The sequence below is a fragment of the Podarcis raffonei genome, chromosome 15 (genome assembly GCF_027172205.1).
Source record: "Podarcis raffonei isolate rPodRaf1 chromosome 15, rPodRaf1.pri, whole genome shotgun sequence".
Lineage (NCBI taxonomy): Eukaryota > Metazoa > Chordata > Lepidosauria > Squamata > Lacertidae > Podarcis > Podarcis raffonei.
The window spans coordinates 38076-58990 of NC_070616.1; the positions used below are offsets into that span (position 1 = coordinate 38076).

The 20915-nt window shown below is 50.8% G+C and overlaps 2 protein-coding genes and 1 pseudogene across 3 annotated transcripts; 1 reads left to right on the forward strand and 2 right to left on the reverse strand.

Moving 5' to 3' along the window:
- Nucleotides 1–403: 403 nt before the first annotated feature.
- Nucleotides 404–11693, forward strand: RAB34 (RAB34, member RAS oncogene family). Of its 2 annotated transcripts, none has more exons than XM_053366432.1 (11): nucleotides 404–473; nucleotides 2798–2896; nucleotides 4221–4312; nucleotides 5425–5490; nucleotides 5693–5794; nucleotides 5948–6012; nucleotides 6877–6928; nucleotides 7682–7763; nucleotides 8445–8535; nucleotides 9513–9620; nucleotides 10869–11693. In XM_053366432.1, the coding sequence occupies exons 2-11, from the start codon at nucleotides 2843–2845 to the stop codon at nucleotides 10934–10936; spliced, it is 780 nt and encodes a 259-aa protein (XP_053222407.1). In that variant the 5' UTR covers nucleotides 404–473; nucleotides 2798–2842; the 3' UTR covers nucleotides 10937–11693. The 2 variants fall into 2 exon arrangements, with proteins under 2 accessions (XP_053222407.1, XP_053222409.1); XM_053366434.1 differs by lacking the exon at nucleotides 404–473 and adding an exon at nucleotides 868–1097.
- LOC128403252 (uncharacterized) lies at nucleotides 7273–7343 on the reverse strand (annotated as a pseudogene).
- An 826-nt stretch (nucleotides 11694–12519) lies between the features above and the next one.
- LOC128402379 (adenine phosphoribosyltransferase-like) lies at nucleotides 12520–19131 on the reverse strand. Its single transcript, XM_053366435.1, has 6 exons — nucleotides 18935–19131; nucleotides 16801–16986; nucleotides 15241–15334; nucleotides 14298–14444; nucleotides 13201–13296; nucleotides 12520–13054 (listed from the first exon to the last, which is right to left on the reverse strand). Exons 2-6 carry the CDS (start codon nucleotides 16921–16923, stop codon nucleotides 12897–12899), a joined length of 618 nt encoding a protein of 205 aa, XP_053222410.1. The 5' UTR covers nucleotides 16924–16986; nucleotides 18935–19131; the 3' UTR covers nucleotides 12520–12896.
- Between the last annotated feature and the right edge of the window lie 1784 nt (nucleotides 19132–20915).

The following is a 20915-nucleotide window of genomic DNA, read 5'->3' on the forward strand; positions in this document are numbered from 1 at the left end:
GCCTGAATCGCCACGGCGCAGGCGCCTGCCCGAAATCAAGGGGCAGGGAGTTCCAAAGGGCAGGCGAGGACCCGTCAAGCTCTTCGTTGCTTAGGCGAAGAGGCAAACTCGACTGGATCGCTCGCTTCCCGCCCGTGAAGCGCAAGAAGAAGGAAACCAAAGGGAATAGCCGCCCTCGGCCCCGAGGGGCTTACAATCGGAAGGAGGGACAAGAGAAACGTCTTGCCAGGGGAACAGTTTTGAGCTGATCCGAAATCCCACAGGATCGCCGGTGGAGTCCCGTGAGAAATCGCGCGAGCATCTGAGCGTGTGCAGAGTGCCAACCTCGCCTCCCTGCGAAGGCGGCTTCTTCGCCCTCCGTCGGCGCCCGCAGGGGGCTCCGCCCGCCCCGCCGCCTCCTCCGCCCCCGCCGGGCTCTGAGTCACTAATCGGGAGCAGATGCCTCCGGCCAGAGCCTCGCCTGGCTGCGGAAGGTAAGGGGGCGCACGGAGGGGGTGGGGAGAAGCCAGAGAGGCGGGGGCGCTGGGCAAACCGCCGAGGCTGGGTGGGTAGGGGAGCTGAGCCCCGGGACCTATTTTCTCGCCCGGCCGTCGGCGAGGGCGCCCCTGAGGTTGCGCAGAGCGCCTTGAGCGCAGGATAGGATGGATGGCAAGGAGGGAAGGGCATGTTCGTGGCCTCCGGGAGCCCCGGCACCTATTTTGCTCGCCCTGCCGTCGGCGAGGGCGCCTCTGAGGTTACGCAGAGCGCCTTGAGCAATGCAGGATGGGCGCAGAGGAGAGGAGTGGGTTGGCGGCGCTTGTTCTGTGGACGGCGAGGGCGCCTCTGAGACTACGCAGAGCGCCTGGATCGGTGCTCCGTGAGTCCCCGCACCTCTTCCTTCCCCGGGACCAGATCCTCGGCGGGCTGCCCAGCCTCCGCCTGCGCCCGCCCCGTCTGGGCTGCAGGCGAACCTGGAAGGAGCGGGTGTCTCGCCATCCCGGGTCTCCTCCTCCGCATCCCCTGGAATTTCCGGGGATCGGGTTACGCGACCCTCCTCCTCCTCCTCCTCTCCGGCTGCAGACTTCCAGCGAGCGGGACCAGAGGCGACGGGGCGGGCGGTGAGTACCAGGCTCCCGGCTCCGCCATGCCTTCCTTGCCCGGGGCATTGCAAGCGCCCCCACCCTCTGCAAAAAGGGCCCCCACCTCTCCCTCTCCTCTCCCTCCTCCTCCCTGTCTTCGCCACGTCTTGCCCGCATCCAGGAGAGGTGCTGAGGCCTGCCGGGATGTCTGCTCCCTCCCTGGCTTAGGAGAAGAGTTGAAAAACAACAGACGGCTTTGATTTGGGGGGCGAAGGGGGGAGAGAAGGGGAAGGGCTCCTGGGCAAAGCAGCTTTTCTGCATCCAGAAGGCACCCAGTGCAGTCCTGAAACTTTGGAGAGCCGCTGCTGCCGGTCAGAGACTCCTGAGCTAGGCAGACCTATGTGTCTTGACTCAGTAGGGAGCATCATATGGAAAGGCATACGACCACTTCTTCTGTGTCCCCATTTAAACCAGCCTTTAATCCAGAGCCAGGAAGACTAGAATCTTGGTTTATTTTTTAAAGGAGGGGCTATAGCTCAGTGGGAGAGCATCTGCTTTGCATGCAGAACTCCTGTCATAAACCTTGAGGAGCTGCTGCCGGTCAGTGTAGACAGTACTGAGCCAGATGGACCAATGTGTCTTGACTCAGTAGGGAACATCGTATGATTTTTCCCCCGCTCTCTCTCCCAAACTCTCACAAGAGGGTTTTTTTCTCTTTCTTATTTTGTAAAATTTGTACACGCAGACTGGAAAACTTAGCGGCCTGCAGCAATTCCATTGCACCCGCCTGCTGCCAGCCAGGACGCTGTCACCTGAGGCACTGCTTTGGGGGCGCACCCTGGATTGTTTTATGGGTGCCCTGTATGAATGAGGCAAGTGGGTGCAGCACCATCATTTATTCATCTTTATCGATTTATATTCCCCCAGGGAGCGCAAGGTGGTTGGCATAGCCCTCCCCATTTTAACCCTCAACCCTGCAAGGTAGGCTGGGTGAAGGGATGGGGTCTGAGCCAAAGGTACCCCGTAAGATGGGGGGGTTGGCATTCAAATTAGATGCTCTGCAGCACTGACCCACAGCCCACAGAATGGAGAGGTTTTATCTTCTTGCTGTCCATGGGACTCTCAAGAGTCTCCTCCAGCACCAGAATTCAAAAGCATCCATTCTTCAGCCCCTTCATGGATCACTGCCTTGCCGTGGTGAAGGAGCTTGAATAACTCAGAGAAGCTATGAGCCATGCCGTGCAGGGCCACCCAAGATGGACAGGTCATAGTGGAGAGTTTTGACCAAACATGTTCCAACTGGAGCAGGAACTGGCAAGCCACTCCAGTATCCCAGTCAAGAAAACTCCATGGACAAAGACAGCAACTTCTTATGGAGGTCTATTGTGATAGCAGAACCTCCATGCCCAGGGACAGTCTACCTCTGAATACCAGGCCTTGGGAACAACTGGAGAGTTGCTGCTTGTGAGCCTCCCTTTGGGGGCCCAGTTGGCCACTGTGAGAGCAGGATACTGGCTTGGAGGAGCCATTGGCCTGGTCCAGCAGGCTCTGTTCTTATGTCATCACTTCTAGATTTATGATTTTTAAAAAGCAGGAAAATGACTGCAGTGAAAGGTCCCAGCAGCAAGGAGCTTACAGTCCAAAGTTCGAAACTGCCCCAAGGAGAAGGGCAAGGGTGTGTGTGTGTGGCATGGACATTGCACTGCCCACTTTTCAGAAAATAAAATCTGTGCTTCCAGGTGGGAATTTTGGACAGCTCTGCAGTCAAACCTCGAGTCCCGACGATGAATATCCTTGCCCCCGTCAGGCGGGACCGCGTCATTGCCGAACTGCCACCGGTAAGGGGGCCAGGAGTCCTTGGAGGCAGGGGGCGGCGGGCAGAGCTCAGCAGCAACACTTATGGTGTCAGAATCTCACTTTTTAGCATCAGGATGGTTTTGCACCTATGGCTCCGCCCCTTTCCCCTCTGGTCCCGCCCACCACTGATCTTCGGCCCTCGGAAGGTTGCCAAGGAGACGGTGTGGCCCTTGATCTGAGAATGGTTCCCAAGTCCTGCTGGCATGCACATTTCTCGCCCCCCTTTCTGCTAGGAAAAGAGAACGGAGGCCAGGAATGGCTCAGCCATGGAGCCCAACTGGGGGTGCTGGAATTTTGGGGTGCTTGCACCAGATTGGAGATTTTTGGTGGGGGGCTGTATGTGTGTGCCTGGACAGAGAGTGGGGTGTGTGACCTGTATTTGAAGAGAAGGCCTTTTAAAGAATCATAGAGCTGTAGGGTCGGAAGGGACCCCACAGGGTCATCTAGCCCAACCCCAGTCCCCGTCCCCATGCAATATTCCCCAGATGTCCTGGGGAAAACGATCTGGAGCCTTTTTCAACTGGCCCACCAGCTCAAATCAGGGGGAGGACAATAACGGGGAAAAAATCAGTTTCCTGGCCTGGGTTGGACTAGATGACAGTAGGGTTCCCTTTCAACTCTGGTAGGGAGAAAACGTTGGAGGGAAAAACCTTTTAATTCCTCAAGAGCAGGGGTCCGCAAACTTTTTAAGCAGGGGGCCGATCCACTGTCCCACAGACTATGTGGGGGGCCGGACTATATTTTGAAAAAGAAAATGAATGAATTCCTATGCCCCACAAATAACCCAGAGATGCAATTTAAATGAAAGCACACATTCTACTCATGTAAAAACACGCTGATTCCCAGACCATCCGGGGGCCAGATTGAGAAGTCAATTTGGCCGGATCAGGCCCCCGGGTCTTAGTTTGCCTACCCATGCTCTTGAGCAGGCATAGGCAACCTTCGGCCCTCCAGCTGTTTTGGGACTACAACTCCCATGATCCCTAGCTAACAGGACCAGTGGTCAGGGATGATGGGAATTTTAGTCCAAAACATCTGGAGGGCCAAAGGTTGCCTATGCCTACTCAAGAGCATCAAAAACTTAGAGGGGTGTGTGTGTGGCTGCACAGGTGGCCTGGGAACTCAGTGGTTAGGGAAACTTTTCTTTAAAATGGACACAAACTTATTTGTTTCTGGTGGGTTTATGCATGTGGTGTTGGGGGGAGTCTTTGCATTGGAAGAGCTCTTTGGGGCTCTGCAAGGAGCATTCAGAGTGGGGCGTGTGGCAGTGCCGTAACTCCCCCCATTCCTCGTTTTCCTTCCCAGTGCTTCACCAAAGGGGCCGCGCTCCATTCCAGGACCTCCTTTCACCCCAAAGTAGTTGGGATGTGCCAGTCCCAGAGGACGGGGACAGTGGGGTGAGTATTTAACGCCAGAACATGAGAACACTGAACAAAGCTGAAGGTCAGAAGATTTGGGGTGGATAAAAGGAAGTCCTCCTTCACTCCGTGCGGAGTTAAACTGTGGAACTCCCTGCCACTTGGATGGCTTCAACAGAGGTTTGGACAAATTCCTGGAGGAGGTGAGGGCTATCGAGGGCTCTTTGCCAGGATGAGTTTGCTCTGCCTCCACAGTCGGAGGCAGTCAATGCTTCTGAATACTAGCTGCTGGAAAAGAGGGGGGTCTTGTGTTTGAATCCTGATTGTGGGTTTCCCTCTGGGGCATCTGGTTGGCCACTGTAAGAGCAGGAGGCTGAACTAGGTGGACCACTGGGCCTGACCCAGCAGCCAGGCTCTTATTATGTTCTTATTTACGGAGACCCTTGTCCTCCACCTTTAAAGACCATCGCCATGACCTTCTAGAGGCCAAATCCACAGATCAGTTAGGGGCACAGAAGTCTATTCCTTTTATCTCTCCTGAATCTCCTGCACAGAATCCTGGAATTGTAGAGCTGGAAGGAGAGACTGAAAGGCCCATCTAGTCCAACCCTCAGAATGCAAACATCACATCTGATTTGTCAGCATTTTCCTGCAAATTCCTCCTTCTGTACACATGTTGTTTTGTCTAACATGAATATTTTTGCACAGCGGTTTCCCTGAATAAAATGCAGCCTTGTATGTTATTTTTCACTGATGCCTGCATTCATATGCACTCTTTGCATCCTTGCACACTTTACTTGTCTGGAGAACTGCACTGCAAAATCCATGGGAAATGTGAATTTCTAAGGACAGCTGTGTTTTGCTTCACGTATCGTTTCAGAAACTGCAAGTCAGTTTGTCTTTAAATGTGCAAGTCTCTTTCGCTATAGCATGACGAGAGAAGAAGAAAGACTTCTCTATCCGATTTTCGCCACCCCAGGGGTAATTTTAGCCATCTCTATCACACTCCACCCCCTTTATCTCCCATCAGTCCCCCTTTATCTTAGCTTAGATAAAAGCCCCCTGGCATTATGAACAGTTCCTATTAGGGGAGTCTCTCCAGGCTACCTTTTCCCTAGACATTAACTCAGCCTTTCCCCCCTTCTCAACAGGTTTAAAATTTCCAAGATCATCGTAGTCGGTGACCTCTCTGTGGGGAAGACCTGCTTGATCAACCGGTAACTATGGGGGAATACTCAGGTGGATCGGGGCCCAGGTCTTGGAGAATCCTGGGAATTGTAGTTTGCTCAGGGTGCAGGGAACTGTAGCTCACGGAGTTCAGCACCCTGAATGAACGGCAATCCCCAGGGGGCCCTCTCCTCCGTGACCTCTCTCTCTTTCTCTCTCTCTCTCTCTCTCTCTCTCTTTCCTTATCCTCAGCTTTTGCAAAGACACTTTTGACAAGAACTACAAAGCCACCATTGGGGTGGACTTTGAGATGGAGCGGTTTGAGGTGCTGGGAGTCCCCTTCAGCCTACAGTTGTGAGTACCTGCAGCCCACCCACCCAACCTGTCTGTCCTGCGGGGGGACCCCTCCCTCGGCCCCCTTCCTCAGTCATCCCCGCTACGCGGAGAAGCCCTGCTCTGGAGCTCTGCGGTACCTGCAGCCTAATGCCTTCCTTGCCTCCCTGCCAGGTGGGACACGGCCGGCCAGGAACGCTTCAAATGCATCGCCTCCACCTACTACCGTGGTGCTCAAGGTGAGACAATGCAAATATCAGGGGTTGGAGGGTCTGTCTGTCTGTGTCTCTCTTTGCAGCAGATACCTCCCTGGAACACAGCTAACAGGTGGGCAAACAACCTTGAGGACTAGCTCCTTATGGGGGCTGTTAGGATATAGTTCTGTTCCACCTTAAAAGGAACAGGCATGACTGTTGTGTGTCACATGCCTGTTTACATTTCCAGCACAGTCTGCTGGGAACTGCGTTTGTATATTGCTTTTGCTATTGCTGTTTTGTTGGACATGAAGGGAAGCAGACATGTTTTTCCTTTGTTCCTGAACTATGCTGAATAAACACCTGTAAATAATGCTTACACACGTCTCTGTCCGCCACTTCCGTTGTGAGGATTTATTCACTCTGCTGATAAGAGCATGCACAGCTTCTGAACGTTTCGGAGGCTCGTGTCGCTGATTGATGCTGTTCCGGGAACCGGAGTTCGTCCAGCCGCCAGCCGGTGGCTGGAGCCAGCCGGGGGCCTGCCAAATGCCCCCGTCTCCCCGGCAGCATCCCAACAGGGGCTTCCCTGCAAGGATATGCATGCAACATTTGAAAGGGAAAAACTGGGTTCCTCTTGGCGTTCTCCGTGGGGGATGAAAAACTGCAGAAAGGAACCCTCTTTTGTGACCACTGGGGTCCCATCCATGTGGGAAGTCGGTGTGTGCCAATGAATATTTCTTGTTACTTGGTTGTGCTTGGGCAGGGGCCAACGAAGACATCTAAGCCCTCCCTTTCCTCCAGACCTTGAACTGTCTAATTTTTTTTGGGGGGGGAAGGGGACTTAGAAAGGGGTCCCCTTTTCTCCTCCATGACCTCAACTCTACAACTCTTCCCGCCTCTCCACAGCCATCATCATCGTCTTTGACCTGAACGACGTGGCATCCCTGGGCCACACCAGGTGAGTTACCTGTCGAGTTCGCCATCCCCAGCTGGCTTCAAAGCTGTGCTGTCAACAGGGTGTGTGTGCGTGGCTGTGAGTTGTGCTGGATCAAGCCCCTTACTCAACATTGATTCCAGAACCAAATTGCACCCGTGTGACCCTACTGCGATTCCTGCATTGCGGGGGGCTGGACTCGATGACGTTTTGGGGCTCCCTCACACCTCTGTGTGCAACGTCAAGAGATTAAAACAACCCCCTTCATTTTGGTACCTTTGACACTTTGTGGGGAGGTCAGGGCCCCTCTCGGCCTCTATCCTACCTCACGAGGTTGTTGTGGGAGGAGCAGAACTCTGCACGACCCCTGGAGCTCCTTGGATATCAACGCGATAGAAAGATACTACACTTGATCTTAGCCAAAAGGCCGAGAAGCGAGAGTCAGAGGTCATACATTTTCTTTTACTGGGGAATGATCAGGAGCTCACCAAGTTAGTGGCTAAATATCTCTATTTGGTTTTTTGTTGTCGAAATACACTGCAGACGTCTGATCTCCCTGGAGACCAAGAGATGTGACGATAGACTGCTCTGCCTCCTTTCTTTTAGCAAATGTTTTGTGCCACTGGGGAAGTGGTAATTCTGTATTGATTTGTTTTGGATGTTGTATGTGATGCCAATAAAAGATTTGATGATGGTGATAGATAGATAAGGAAATAAATAGTAGTAGCAGTGATAAATTCCACTCCTGGATTTCTCTCTCTGCCCAATCTGTTCCAGGCAGTGGCTGGCTGATGCCCTGAAGGAGAATGACCCTTCTAGCGCCATTCTCTTCCTCGTCGGCACCAAGAAGGATCTCAGCGTAAGTTGGGGAGAAAAAGAGAGAGGGAGACAGAGGGTGGGCTGTATCCTGCCTGCCCCACCTCCCTGCAGGACCCTCTGCCTTGTTCAGAAGGCATCTCCTGCGAACTCCGTTCAGGGCTCATTCATTGAAGCTGCGCAGAGCCCTCCCTCCTCCAGCCACTGGCCCTCCAGCCCAGGATCATTTGCATGGCACGGGGTTGGGCTGGATGACCCCTGGAGGCCCATTCCACAATTCCATGATGCTCTGGGGGATGAGGCTACTGATTCATGGAGGTTCTTCACGAGGGCTTACAGGGAACAGGCACAGCCAAAACTCCTTCTACCTGCCCCCCGACTTGCCACTCCCCTGCTTTGCTTCCAGGGTGATCCTGGCAACTTGATCGAAACCTGGATCCCGTTGGATCAGCCCAGTTCAGGATCCAGCCAAATCCAGCCTGGTTATTTATCATTAAGGGGGCAAGGAAAGAGGACACTTCCACAAACCTTATACTCTCTCAGTCATAGCGCCGTCTTTGTGATTGGTGCTTCGCAAGGGGGTAGCTCTCTGCCCCAAGCAGCTTCCAATCTGAAACTCACCCTGGAGGGAAGCGGAGGCAGGGAAGAAGCGCTTCTAGCTGGGTTCCTGGAGCTCCTGCCACTGTCCTTTCTTCCTCCTGAGCCCTTCCCTTCCCTCTCACAGTCTCCGGCGCAGTACAGCCTCATCGAGAGGGAAGCTCTCAAGGTGGCCAAGGAAATGGAGGCCGAATATTGGGCTGTCTCCTCGCTCACAGGTAAGTTTCTCTTTTGCACAGCGACTCTGTTCTCGGTCGAAATGCTTCCGAGTTCCTGTGGCTGGAGGCTGCAGGATGGGAGCGTTGCCCTTGTGCTCGAATAAACCATAATAAACCTCCTCCTTCATGTGCCTCCTCCTCAAGCGGTCCAGAGGGTGGCAACACGAGAACGGGGCCTTCTTTGCAGTGGCTCCCTGACTGTGGAATGCTCTCCCCAGGGAAGTTCGCTTGGCACCTTCATTATATAGTCATACCTCAGATTACAGATGCTTCAGGTTGTATTTTTTCAGGTTGCGGACTGCTGAAACCCGGAAGTACCGGAACGGGTTACTTCCGGGTTTCAGCGGTCGCACATGCGCAGAAGTGCTAAACCGTGCTTTGTGCATGCACCGAAGCGCCAATTGGCAACCGGCATGTGCACAGACGCGCAACTGCGGGTTGCGAACGTGCATCCCGCACGGATCACATTCGCGACCCGCGCATCCACTGTACACCTTTAGTTGCCAGGAAAATAGTTCCTTTTCGGTTTATCTGATTGACATCCTATACCCTTTTAAAAAGTGGCTCTTTTGCAGGGCGGTGTTTTTGTTTGGATTTTATATATTGTGATTTTTTCTGTGAACCGCCCTGAGACCTCCAGGTTTAGGATGGTATATAAATTCAATTAATAATAATAATAATAATAATTCAAAACAAAACACCTGGCTGGCCCATGTGAGAACAGGAGGCTGGACTAGATGGGCCCCAGGCCTGATCCAGCAGGAGGGTCTTCCTACTGGCAAATTCGGGACAGCTAAAAGAGTATATTTCTGAATGCAGTGTCTGGTTAACCTGCGGAACTCACTTCCACAGGAGACAATGATGGCCACCAACTTAACGGGCTTTAAAAGAGGATTAGGCAAATTTATTGAGGAGGAGAGGGCGGTCTATGGTATTTAAGGAAACGGTATCACCCCCCGCACCCCCCCTCCCTACAGGTGAGAATGTGCGGGAATTCTTTTTCCGGGTTGCAGCGCTGACCTTCGAGGGCAGCGTGATGGCGGAGCTGGAGAGGAGCAGCGCAAGAAGGATTGGCGACGTCGTGCGTAAGTGTTTCCCTCACCACATGCGTCCAGCTGGCCCCATAGCGGGCGGGAACTTCAAACAGCCCCCCACCCCCCAGTTTCCACAGAGGCAGCCCCACTTCTGCCCCAGAACCAGCTTGGTGCTGTCCGGACCTTTGTAAATGGAACTGTGTATATTCAACACTTTAAAAACCCCAAAGCATGGTGCAGAATTTTGGTATAAATTCTGCCCTGGGAAAAAGCCACATCCTTCCGCCAGCAAAAGTTCTGCAAGCAGAGCAGATCTCCACCGACTGTTGCAAAAGCCTTGCACAGCCCGTCTTGTTTTCGTTCCCTGCGTTTTAATAGATTGGTTCCTTCTGCTTTGGTTCTGTTTTTGTATTTTGTCTGCCTTGCTTTAATTTGTCTGAGCTGCCTTGAGCCGCAGTCCAGGGGAAAAGATAGGATACAAATAAATCTAATGATCATTTATTATTGCAAAATTTACTGTGTTCAAATTTGTAGAGGTGCTTCTGCTGTGCTTTTTTTGGTTCATTGAAGTTATTCTGTTTTTAGAGCTGCTGTGCTGCTGCTGCTGTTTTTTAATCTTTGAGGGCTCCGTGCTATAAAGCAGTTTCTAAGCTTGTTAAATAATAATGTTTTAATTTTTAGTGTATTTCTTTACATCCTGCTTTTTCCCAAGCGGCAACTCAAGGCAGCTTACACAAAGCAAAACAACACAGACAGGATATAAAAAACTGAAAAGATCTATAAGCTAATCATTAAGATAACAGTAGCAATACCTCTCAAGTCCAACTCTGGCACAGCCCACCTTGTTTCTCACTGCATCTTCATAAGGACTAGAAACTTGTTTGCTTCATAGAGACTGAGGATTCTTGGGAAGCTTCCCTGTTTTGTGGTATTTCAATAAACACACAGCTCTGCTGATGGATGGTGACAGGCAGAGTTTAGCCAATGAGAATGGTATGGGGGGCGGGCTCCGTGTCGCCAACGTTACGGCTGCCTCTTCCCAGCAATCCACAGTTCTGCAAGCCAAGCAAATTTGCGTGATTTGCCGCAAAGTTTATTTGCACCGCACATCGGCAGGTATTTTTTATTAAATAATTGGTAAAGATGGGTTAGTTTTCAGGGTTTGTTGCAAAGCTTAGAGCTTGTGCATTTGTTTTGCTTTTATCCTGCACATTTTGCCTGTACCTTCACAAGGACTAGAAACTTGCTTTGCTCATAGAGGCTGAGGTTTTCCAGGATTTTTCGCTCTGCCTCTTTCAGGGATCCACAGTGACGAGCGGGACCTTTACCTGACCGAGAAGCGTCGGAAAGCGAAATGTTGCCAGTGACGCAAGTTGGGGGAAGGAATTTCACCGGCCTGAACATTTGCACTGAACTTATTTCTATACCAAAGAAAAGTGTTGCTGTTTTTTAATGATTTTTTTAAAAGAAAAGAACAGATTGCCTCTTATATAGGACCATCGCAAGCTGCTTTGTACTAAGTTGAACCATCGCTCCATCTAGCTCAGTATTGCCTGCACTGACCGGCAGCAGTGGCTCTCCGGGATTTGAGGCAGAAGACCTCCCCAGCCCCACCTGGGCTTGCTGCCGCGGACTGAGCCTGGGATTGTTTTCCATGCAGAAAGCAGGTGCTCTAACCACTGAGCAGTATGTCATTCCTGCATTGGAAAGGGTTAGACTAGATGACTCTTGGAGCTCCCTTCCAACTCTACAATTGATCCTCTTCCCTGGGTGAAGCTGGTCTGTTTTTCTGCCCCCAGAGCTCTCCCACCCCCAAATATTTCTGCCCTCTTGGCTTCTTGTGGGGCAGCCCAGGAAGAGAATAATCAGTTTTTCTACATTCATTTCTACATTCCATGGGTTCCTTCGCCACAACCGTTTCCTGTTGGTGACATCAATTCCTGTGCCAGGATATGTAAGATGGTGCCCTGGTTCTGGTGTCATGGGACATGTCCCACCCCATTGGGCACAAAGACCCCCCTTGCCCCCCCCAAAAAACCCTATTGCAGACAGCAATCATTAACCAAAGCACCTCTGGTCTCCTGGTACGAATCGCATTTGGTCATAATAAAAGTTGAAATGTTGTGCTTTTTCTAACTGTTGCCTTGAATGTGCGTTGATGGGGTTGGCCAGCAGCGGGGTGTCATTTCAGCCTGGGGGGGCACATTGCCTTGTGGGGGACTTTCTGGGGGCCAAGGGCAGGGCCTGAGGCAAAGAGTGTTTGGGCCCCAAGGAATGTGATGGAGTCTCACAGCAGCCAAATGCCCCCTAGGAACCTACCAATCAGGATAGACTACCTCTGAACCTGGAGGTTCCTTAGGGATGTCAGCGGAGTCCGTTGGATCAGGCCAGGGGCCCATCTAGCCCAGCATCCTGTTCCCACAGTGGCCAATCAGATGCCTCAAAGGCAAACCAACAAGCGAAATTCGAACCCAAGAGCAGCACTCTCCCCTCCCCTGGTTTCAGAAGAATTGCTGCCTCCAGTAGCCATCAAAAGCCCTCTCCTCCTCCATGAATTTGTCCAATCTTCTTTTGAAGCCATCTAGTTTGGTGGCCATGCCTGCCTCCTGTAGCAGGGAGTTCCACAGTCTAACCCTGTGCTGTGTGAAAGGGCTGAACCACTCCTGAACCTTCCAACGAGAACAGGTGTGACTAACTTAGGTCCAGTGTGTCTTTAGGTAGAACTTGGCTGGGCACAACCCCACCATATTGTCCAATACTTAATTTCATGTTTCGCTGCTAGGAGGGGGAACTGTGGCCCTCCAGGCAGCTCTGTGTGGCCCCAGGACCATGCAGGGGGTTGGACTAGATGACCCTTGGTGTCCCTTCCAGCGCTACATTTCCATAACACCCTCCTCTCCCCACAACATTCCCCTCTCCTCTCTGCACCTCAGGATCTCCACCCAAGACCTCAGTGTTTGTTTTTTTAATGCAACGTGGAGCACTTTGTACATCTACGCTATCAAAGTTTAGCCGCGATTACAGTGGGTTGGGATGGATGACCCTCGGGGTCCCTCCAAACTCGGATTCTAAGTTTCACCGATTCAGCGGGTGGTTTATTAACTACACCGGGGCAGAAGAACACGGAGAAGGAACATTTTTTCTGATGGCGTGCCAGATAAGCTGGAAGGTACGCAGGCAAGATTCCCAAACTGGTATGGAGTTACGAGCTTGCAAGATCCGGGAGGTTAATGGCCCGGGAAGCAGGCGGAGTTTGCCACTATTGGGACGCCACGGGCCTCTGCGGGACGCCTTGGGGGCCATGCATATTCCTGTGCACCTTCCTCCCTACTGCGGTCCTTGGTTGGGGTTGAAGGCCTGGAAGGAGTCCAGCTGGTGAGCGTTGAACTGGGGCATCAGTTTGGGGGGCACACAATGCGCCCACTTGTAGTGGTCTTTCAGCCAGAGCCCGCCCTCGCTGTCCTCCACACAGATGGCGGCAATGCCTGCAGGCAAGGTTGGGGGAAAGGCAGCGATCACCGACAGCTTCAGAGCCAGGGTAGACTGCTCCTGCAGCTGGAGGCTCCACCAACCTCTATCGCTGCTAGGAATGCCAAGGGGGCCGAGCCCGGCCGCCTGCTCACCGACCCACCTGCCACTAGGCCGCCTTGTTCCTCCACCAGGCGGATGGCGCTCCGCATCGTCCCCCCGGTCTCGACCCACTGGTCCACCAGCAAGACGCGAAGGCCTGGTCAGAAAGGGGGCAGAGGGCAAGGTGGGGTTAGTGTGCCAAGTTCTGCCCCACCCCGTTCCTCACCTGAGAGGTTAAAAAAAAAAATGTGGATCTGGAGCAATAGCTAGGAAACCTCAGTGCTGGATCAGGCCCAAGGGGGCCGAAGCGTAGGGTTGCCACACGGCAAAAAGAGCATCTTGGGGAAATTTCGGAAAACCGGCAAAACGTCCGGGATTTTGAGGTTGATTGCCAACAACTTTTGAGTTTCGTTTCCCAGAAAAAGCTCCCATACTTTGCGTTTGCTGAAAAAAAATATTTTGCGTCCTGAGTTTTTACTTCTAGAAATACGGCAACCCTGCCCAATGGGAAGCCCACAAGCTGGTCCTGAGCACAGTTCTCCAGTGCCTGTATTCACAGGTAGACTGCTGCGAGACATGGAGGTTCTGCAATCACAATAGACCTCCATAAGAAGAATCCGGATGGATCAGTCCGGCCTCCTGTTCTCACAGGGGCCAACCTGCAGTTTCTAGCAACTGGTATCCAGAGGGGTTTCCGCCTCTGACAGGGGAGATAAAACCTACTTATTAGCCATTTTTAGCATTCACCTCCATTAATTTGTATTTATAAGTGCAGCAGAAGATCCTGCCCACAGGCAGGAACTCAGGGCAACTGCAAAACTCTTCCCTCCTGCGCCCACAAAGGCATTGACTACCTCTGATGGAGGAGGGCGTAGATGGACCCCAGCTCCTGTCAATTCCAGTGGCCAGCAAGCTCAATGGTTAGTGGTGATGGGTACCCAGCCCTGACCCTGTCTCTCTGTGTGTAGACATCAGTTCCTTTGGGGAGGGAGAACTGGACAAGGGGAAATTCTTATTCGTATTATTTCAGGAAGTTTTAAATGTTTGACGTTGAATTATGTTTTTATATGTACTGGAAGCCACCCAGAGTGACTGGGGAAACCCAGCCAGATGGGTGGGGATATAAATAATAAAATTATTATTATTATCTCTGCTCACCTGGCGAGATGGCATCAGCCCGCATCTCCATCACCTTTTCGCGAGCCTGGTAGTCCTTGTAAGGCTTCGAGAGGGTTTTCACGCACAGGTGCCCGGCTTTGCGTATGGCCAAAAAGCCCTTCTGGAGAGTGTGGGCGATGGCAGCGCCTGAGGGCGAGTTGAGAAGGGCAAAGGGGTGCCCCCTGAATCATGAGTTGCCACGCCATGCCCTCCCTAACCCCAGCCCCAAATCGATTCATTTTGTTTTCACCAAACTTAATCCCCAGAGTTCAACCCTGCTTGGAAAATACTCCAGCGTCCTTTGCCATCATATTGAGAATGCAAAATAAAATTTAAAAATTCCTTTCAGTAGCACCTTAGAGACCAACTAAGTTAGTTATTGGTACCAATAACTAACTTAGTTGGTCTCTAATGTGCTACTGGAAGGAATTTTTAAATTATTTTATTTTATTTTATTATTTTATTTTGTTTTGTTTTGTTTTGTTTCAACTACGGCAGACCAACACGGCTACCTACCTGTAATTGGGAATGCCCTCTGCATGTGATCAGAGGCATTTTTAGGAACATAAGAACAACAGAGGAGTCCTGCTGGATCGGGCCAAAGGGGACCCACCTAGTCTGGCAGGCTGTTCTCAGAACCAGACGCCCCAAAGGGAAACTTGCAAGAAAAATCTGAGCACAAGGAGTCCTCTCTCCTGTAGTTTCCAGCAACTGATTTTCAGAAGCATTACTGCCTTTGACTATGGAGGCAGAGCGCAGCCATTGCGGCTAGGAGCCATCGATAGCCCTCTCCTCCATGGCTTTGCCCAATGCACTTTTAAAGCAATCAGTGGCCATCCCTGTGGCAAGGAGTTCCACAGTTGAACTCTCCACTGCATCTCTTATCCCTTGGATCGCTTCTGCGTTGCTCTTTGCTCTCCGGCCAAGCCGAGCCCCGACTCACCTAGGATGAAGCCCATTGCGTCAATGCCGGCAACCAGGTCGATGGGGTCACCCGAAAAGGTTTGCAGGAGATCTTCCACGCAGTCCTGCAAGGCCTGGCGAGATCAGAGAGGGAGGGAGAGTGGCTCAGGGAGCGTCAAGGGGCTCACAAATCTTCCCTTCTAATGGGAGCTTCCAGTTGCCATTCTAATTCTGTGTATTCCCAATATCAATGCGTATCATTAATCTCTATTATTACTATATCCCTAAAGATAAGGTCAGAGTCTTTTTATACACAACAGCGGCCGCAAGAGTACTTGTGGCCAGAAACTGGAAGAGCAAGGAGACTCCCTCAATGTCAGAGTGGCAAATTAAATCCTGCGAATATATTGAATGAGCCAAGATGACAGCGTCAGTTAGAATGCGATCAAAATAAGAATTAAAGGAATGGTAGTGTAAATCTTTGGATAAGTACTGACTGAGTTCATTAAGCTAAGATGCAATGATTCTAGAACAGAGGATTGATTAATGTGATGAATAAATATGAACACAACGACAGAGTTTTAATGTAGTGAGAAGGACATTGTGCAAGTGGGTGAGGGAAATCACGTGGATATTTGGATAAAAGGTGAATGGGGTATAGGGTTAGATGTGGGGAATCCGTATATTTAATATATGTTATGTACAGTGCTGAAATTGTACGGTGACTAACGTGTAATATGAATTTAATAAATAAATAAATTGGGCGGGAAATCTCTATTATTACTATTTTTTTGTTGTTAGTGTGTGTATGTATTTTTTTCATTTATTCTGGGAGCCTTTTCCCCCAACAGCACCATGGTAAATCTAGCAATGGGAAATTTCTCTGCTGCTTGCTTTCCCTTGATGCCCTAAGCCAGGGGCCAGCAACCTTTTTCAGCCATGGGCCGGCCCACCGGCCCTCAGACCTTGTGGGGGGCCGAACTAGATTTGGGGGGGGGGAATGAACGGATTCCTATGCCCCACAAATAACCCAGAGATGCATTTTAAATAAAAGCACACATTCTACTCATGTAAAAATATGCTGATTCCTGGACCATCCGCGGGCTGGATTGAGAAGGCGACTGGGCCGGATCCGGCCCTCGGGCCTTAGTTTGCCTACCCATGTCCTAAGCACAGGCTTATTTTGTTTAATGGTTAATCCGGCCCTGACAACAGCCCTGTGAGGTAGGTTAGGCTGAGGGTCACACCCAGGGAGAGTTTCATGGCTGAGTGGGGATTTGAGTCCTGGTCCCTCCCAGGTCCCAGGATAACGCTCTAACCACTACACCGCACTGCCTCTTATCTTCTCCCATCTCCCACCTGAGAAAAGCCCGGTTCCACACCAGGCTCTCGCCTTACAAAAGCTACTTCTGTCCATTCACTCCCTCCCCCCACTGCAATGCACCACCTCAACTCCTAATCATAGAATCTGTAGAGTTGGAAAGGGGTCTGTGGGTCATCTAGTCCAACCCTGCAGCACAATGCGGGGCTCAAACCTGCAACCCTGAGAATAAGAGTCTCCTGCTCTACTGACTGAGCTATCCTGCGGTCCATCAGGTACCTGGGGATGGCAGTAGAGGCGGGAGGGGTCCAGCCAGGCGAAGCTGGGGCCTTTGACGTTGGGGGCCATCAGCCCCAAATACCAGCCCTGCTCTCGTGGGTCGGGGACATGTTTCAGATCCATGGAGACGTGGTTAGGGTCAGCAGATGGAGGAGAAGCTGTAAGGGAAGGTGGGTGGGTAGGGGGCTGGAGGAGAATACATGCAAAGAGATGCTTTCTATCGCAAGGTTCCTTGAGAGTCACCAGAAATCTTGCACCGATTGGAGCAGACTCTTCCACCTTTCCTTGTGAGCTGCCTTTGCAGAATTAAACCACGTGTCGAAAAGGCTTCGCAGTTCCCTCTAACAGCTGCAAATGCACATTTAAGCATCGCTGAGAGCATCTCAGTAAGTCAATAATAATAATGATAATAATAATAATAATATTTTATTTATACCCCAGGGCGGCTAACACCAGATATAAAACAATTGATTGAAATACAACTTTAAAAACAAGATTAATACAAAATACAACAGAATAAAATGATCCCTGCCCAGGGAAGTCTAACAATAAAGGGATGGAACTGACCTTCACGAGGACTAGAATATTTCTTGCTAGGAGTATCTGCTTTGCATGCAGGAGGCTCCACATCTCCAAGTCTGCAGAGCTGCCTGAAACCCTGGAGAGCTTCTGCCAGTCAGTGAGAACAACATGGGGCTAGACAGACCCAACACTCTGACTCACTCTGGGGCAGCTTTCTTTTTTTCTATTCCTTTTTTTGGGGAAAGTGACCATTATGCAGAATCATGATGACTAGAATATTTCTTTTGGGAGCTCAATGGCAGAACAAGAGGTCCACATTCTGGCTCAGGGCTCTAATGACCAGCTTATTGAGCAATTCATCCTGATTCGCTTGTGGGGATGTTGCAGCAAAACAAGAGTTACTTATTTATTTCTTAACAGTTACCTATCAGTTTATTGGGGGGGGGGAGCCCTCAGAGCAGTTTACAAAAGAGCTAAAACGATAACATTAAGTTGATGGACTGGGCCAAAATGGCAAAATTAACTGGGAAACTCAGGAATCAAGAAGACAAGATATTTTTTAAAAAGAATGGGAAATGTTTATAATGTATATGCAAAATAATTGTAAACAGGTCAAAACATTAGCAGGATTTTAAATACACTTGTAATGTAACAGAATGTATAGCTAACTTAGGAAGATGAAAAAATGGAGAAGTATTGATAAGCAGTTGAAAATAGAATCAAAAGGACCAATGGAAGGAATGGAGGGGGAGGAGTCAGGAGATTCAGAATAATCTCGATATTTGGATTTTGTACTGCTTTTTGATGTATGTATGTACATCTATTCATATACATTTGAAAATCAAATACAAAGATTATAAAAAAACTGGAAAAAACCAATAGCAGTATAAATCAGAAAAATTAACAGCAACAACAATAATAATTTAAAGCTTTCGTAAAGTTAAAACAACAGTAGACTGAAAAGAGATTAAGACTTGCCTCAAAGTAGATTTAGCAGGCTTAGCCAAAAAGAGGCCGGTGAAAAGGTATCAACAGGCAGGGAGTTCCAAAGGTTAGGTGCTGCCATAGAATTGTGGAGTTGGAAGGGGGGTCATCAAGCCCAACCCCCTAAAATGCAGGAACTTTCAGCCCAACATGGGGCTCGAACCCATGACCCCAAGGTGAAGTGCCCCCCCGCTCTGCCGACGACAGCGCTATCCCAGCAGAGTTGTCACACCCTTCCCAGCCTGTCACGCCCGACCCCTTACCTTCCTCCTTGCAGAAACAGTCCAATCTTTCCAGGGAAGCGAAATGGTTGTGGAAGAACCCCACCCGTCCCCAAACCGCCCTAGAATCCCTCCAGCTGAATTTGCTGGGATGAGCTGGAATCCTGCGTGGAAACAGCAACAGTCTGGAAGTTTGGCGTGGATTTCCTAAAGGAGGAATCAAATGTGGGCTGGATCCTGTTCCGTCCTTGCCTGTGGGTCTCTGCTTTCCGAAATAAATACATAAATGCCCACCCCAATAAACCCGACATTTCCCAAACGTCAGAGGCAGCCCCAGAATTTCCCTGGGGGGAGAAAACACCCCACAGCACACTACTCCCCATTCCCCCACGTGGCGTGCCCAGTACCTGGGAGAGGAGATCTGATCTTTGCCTCTTCCCAGGCCTCTTCCAGACAGACGGACACTCAGGAGGTGCTTTTTCCTGGGAGGCCAAAGGTGCTACTGGATCCAAGCAGAGGGACGGAGGGAGGGCCTTGGGCCACGGACAGTGACAGCTGGGGAAGCCCAGCCCCTGCCTGGCCAGGGTCCAGACTCCAGGGCCAGCTCTGGCCTGACAGTTAAAGCTATTCACAATTCATTCACCATGAGGAGCCCAGGAGGGGGAGAAAACAACAAGGGAGATGCAGGGAAGCAGCGGAACAGGAGTAGGGCTCAATCCAGTTTGTTGGGAGGCTTGCAACAAACGCACTTTCCTCAAAAGATCAGACTTCTTTGTGATAAGGAAAAGCAGCAGAGAAATGCTGCCAGCCAGTGTTGGCAGCATGGAGCTAGATGGAGCAATGCTTTGGCTCAGGAGAAGGCAGTGCCCCATGCCCCAGAGGAAACCCAAAAGCTGGTTTCCTTGTTTAGGATGTGGGTCAAATCCTGCTTCAGCAAGGCTGAAGTCATCCGAAGTCTTGTGTCTAGATTAAGGAAAGTGATAAAGGTAAAGACAAAGGGACCCCTGACCATTAGGTCCAGTCGTGGCCGACTCTGGGGTTGCGGCGCTCATCTTGCTTTATTGGCTGAGGGAGCCGGCGTACAACTTCCAGGTCATAACGAAGCCGCTTCTGGCGAACCAGAGCAGCGCACGGAAACACCGTTTACCTTCCCGCCAGAGCGGTACCTATTTATCTACTTGCACTTTGATGTGCTTTCGAACTGCTAGGTTGGCAGGAGCAGGGACCAAGCAACGGGAGCTCACCCCGTCGCAGGGATTCGAACCACCAACCTTCTGATTGGCAAGTCCTAGGCTCAGTGGTTTAACCCACAGCGCCACCCACATCCAAGGGAAGTGATAGTCCGACTCTAATCTGCCTTGGTCAGACCACCCCTGGAAGACCATGTCCAGTTCTGGGCACCACAATTTAAGAAGGATGTTGATAAGCTGGAAGGTGGGCAGAGGAGGGCAACCAAGATGACCAGGTGTCTGGAAACCAAGCCTGATGAGGAACAGTTGATGAAGCTGGGTATGTTTGGACTGGAAAAGAGGAGACTGAGAGGAGATGGGGGAGCCATCTTCAACTATCTCAAGGGCTGTCACAGGGAAGAGGGAACAAGATTGTTTTCTCCTGCTCACGAGGGTAGGACTCGAACCCATGGCTCCAAGTTACGAGAAAGGAGATTCCGACTCAACATCAAGAAGAACTTTCTGATGACAAGAGTTGTTCAACAATGAAAGAGACTCCCTGAGAGGCAGGGGACTTCTCCTTCCTTGGAGGTTTTTAAGCAGAGGTTGGATGGCCCTCTGTCCTGGATGCTTTCGCTGAGATTCCTGCATTTCAGCGGGTTGGACTAGATGGCCTTTGGGTCCCTTCCAGCTCTTAAGATTCTATGACTCTATGAGGCTCGGGGGTAAGGTTGCCAGCTTTTCATAACAGTGAAATTTTTCAGCCAACTTTTCTTAACAGTGGCTGGGTAGTTCTGTGGTGCTGGGATCCGTGAGTTCCCAGGATTATTTTGGGGGTTTTTGGGGGGGGGTTATAAATGTCTGGGGCGGACAGAGAGGTGGAAGGAACGTCTGTCTCAAATGCTGAGCAGGACTCTCAGATCAACGCCTGAGGGCGCCATTGGCTTGTCCTTTGGCTGAACTTCATGAATAACCAGTGACCATCATGCTCAGATCTGCTACAGGAAGGAAGGAATCAAGGGAGCTAAGAACCTTCGTTCTTGCTCAGAGTAGCACTGGTGGCAAGATTTGAGTGATACAGTTGGAAGGGACCTCGTGGGCTCATCTAGTCCAACCCCACTGCAGCGCAGGAACCACAGCTACATCTAACTTCACGCACAAGTCTTTTGAGCAAAAACCCAAACTCTATACACAGTCAAATGACATCAAGGTTGAGAAT

Excerpts from the sequence above, each read along its gene's own strand:
- LOC128402379 (XM_053366435.1), bottom strand. The coding sequence starts at position 16,923 with ATGGATCTGAAACATGTCCCCGACCCACGAGAGCAGGGCTGGTATTTG. Across the intron at positions 14,445-15,240 it reads CGCAATGGGCTTCATCCTAG|GCGCTGCCATCGCCCACACT; the intron begins GTGAGTCGGGGC and ends ACTCGCCCTCAG. Across the intron at positions 13,297-14,297 it reads GGCTGATGCCATCTCGCCAG|GCCTTCGCGTCTTGCTGGTG; the intron begins GTGAGCAGAGAT and ends CTTTCTGACCAG.
- RAB34 (XM_053366432.1), top strand. The coding sequence starts at position 2,843 with ATGAATATCCTTGCCCCCGTCAGGCGGGACCGCGTCATTGCCGAACTG. Across the intron at positions 5,795-5,947 it reads GTCCCCTTCAGCCTACAGTT|GTGGGACACGGCCGGCCAGG; the intron begins GTGAGTACCTGC and ends CCTCCCTGCCAG. Across the intron at positions 7,764-8,444 it reads GCACCAAGAAGGATCTCAGC|TCTCCGGCGCAGTACAGCCT; the intron begins GTAAGTTGGGGA and ends TCCCTCTCACAG.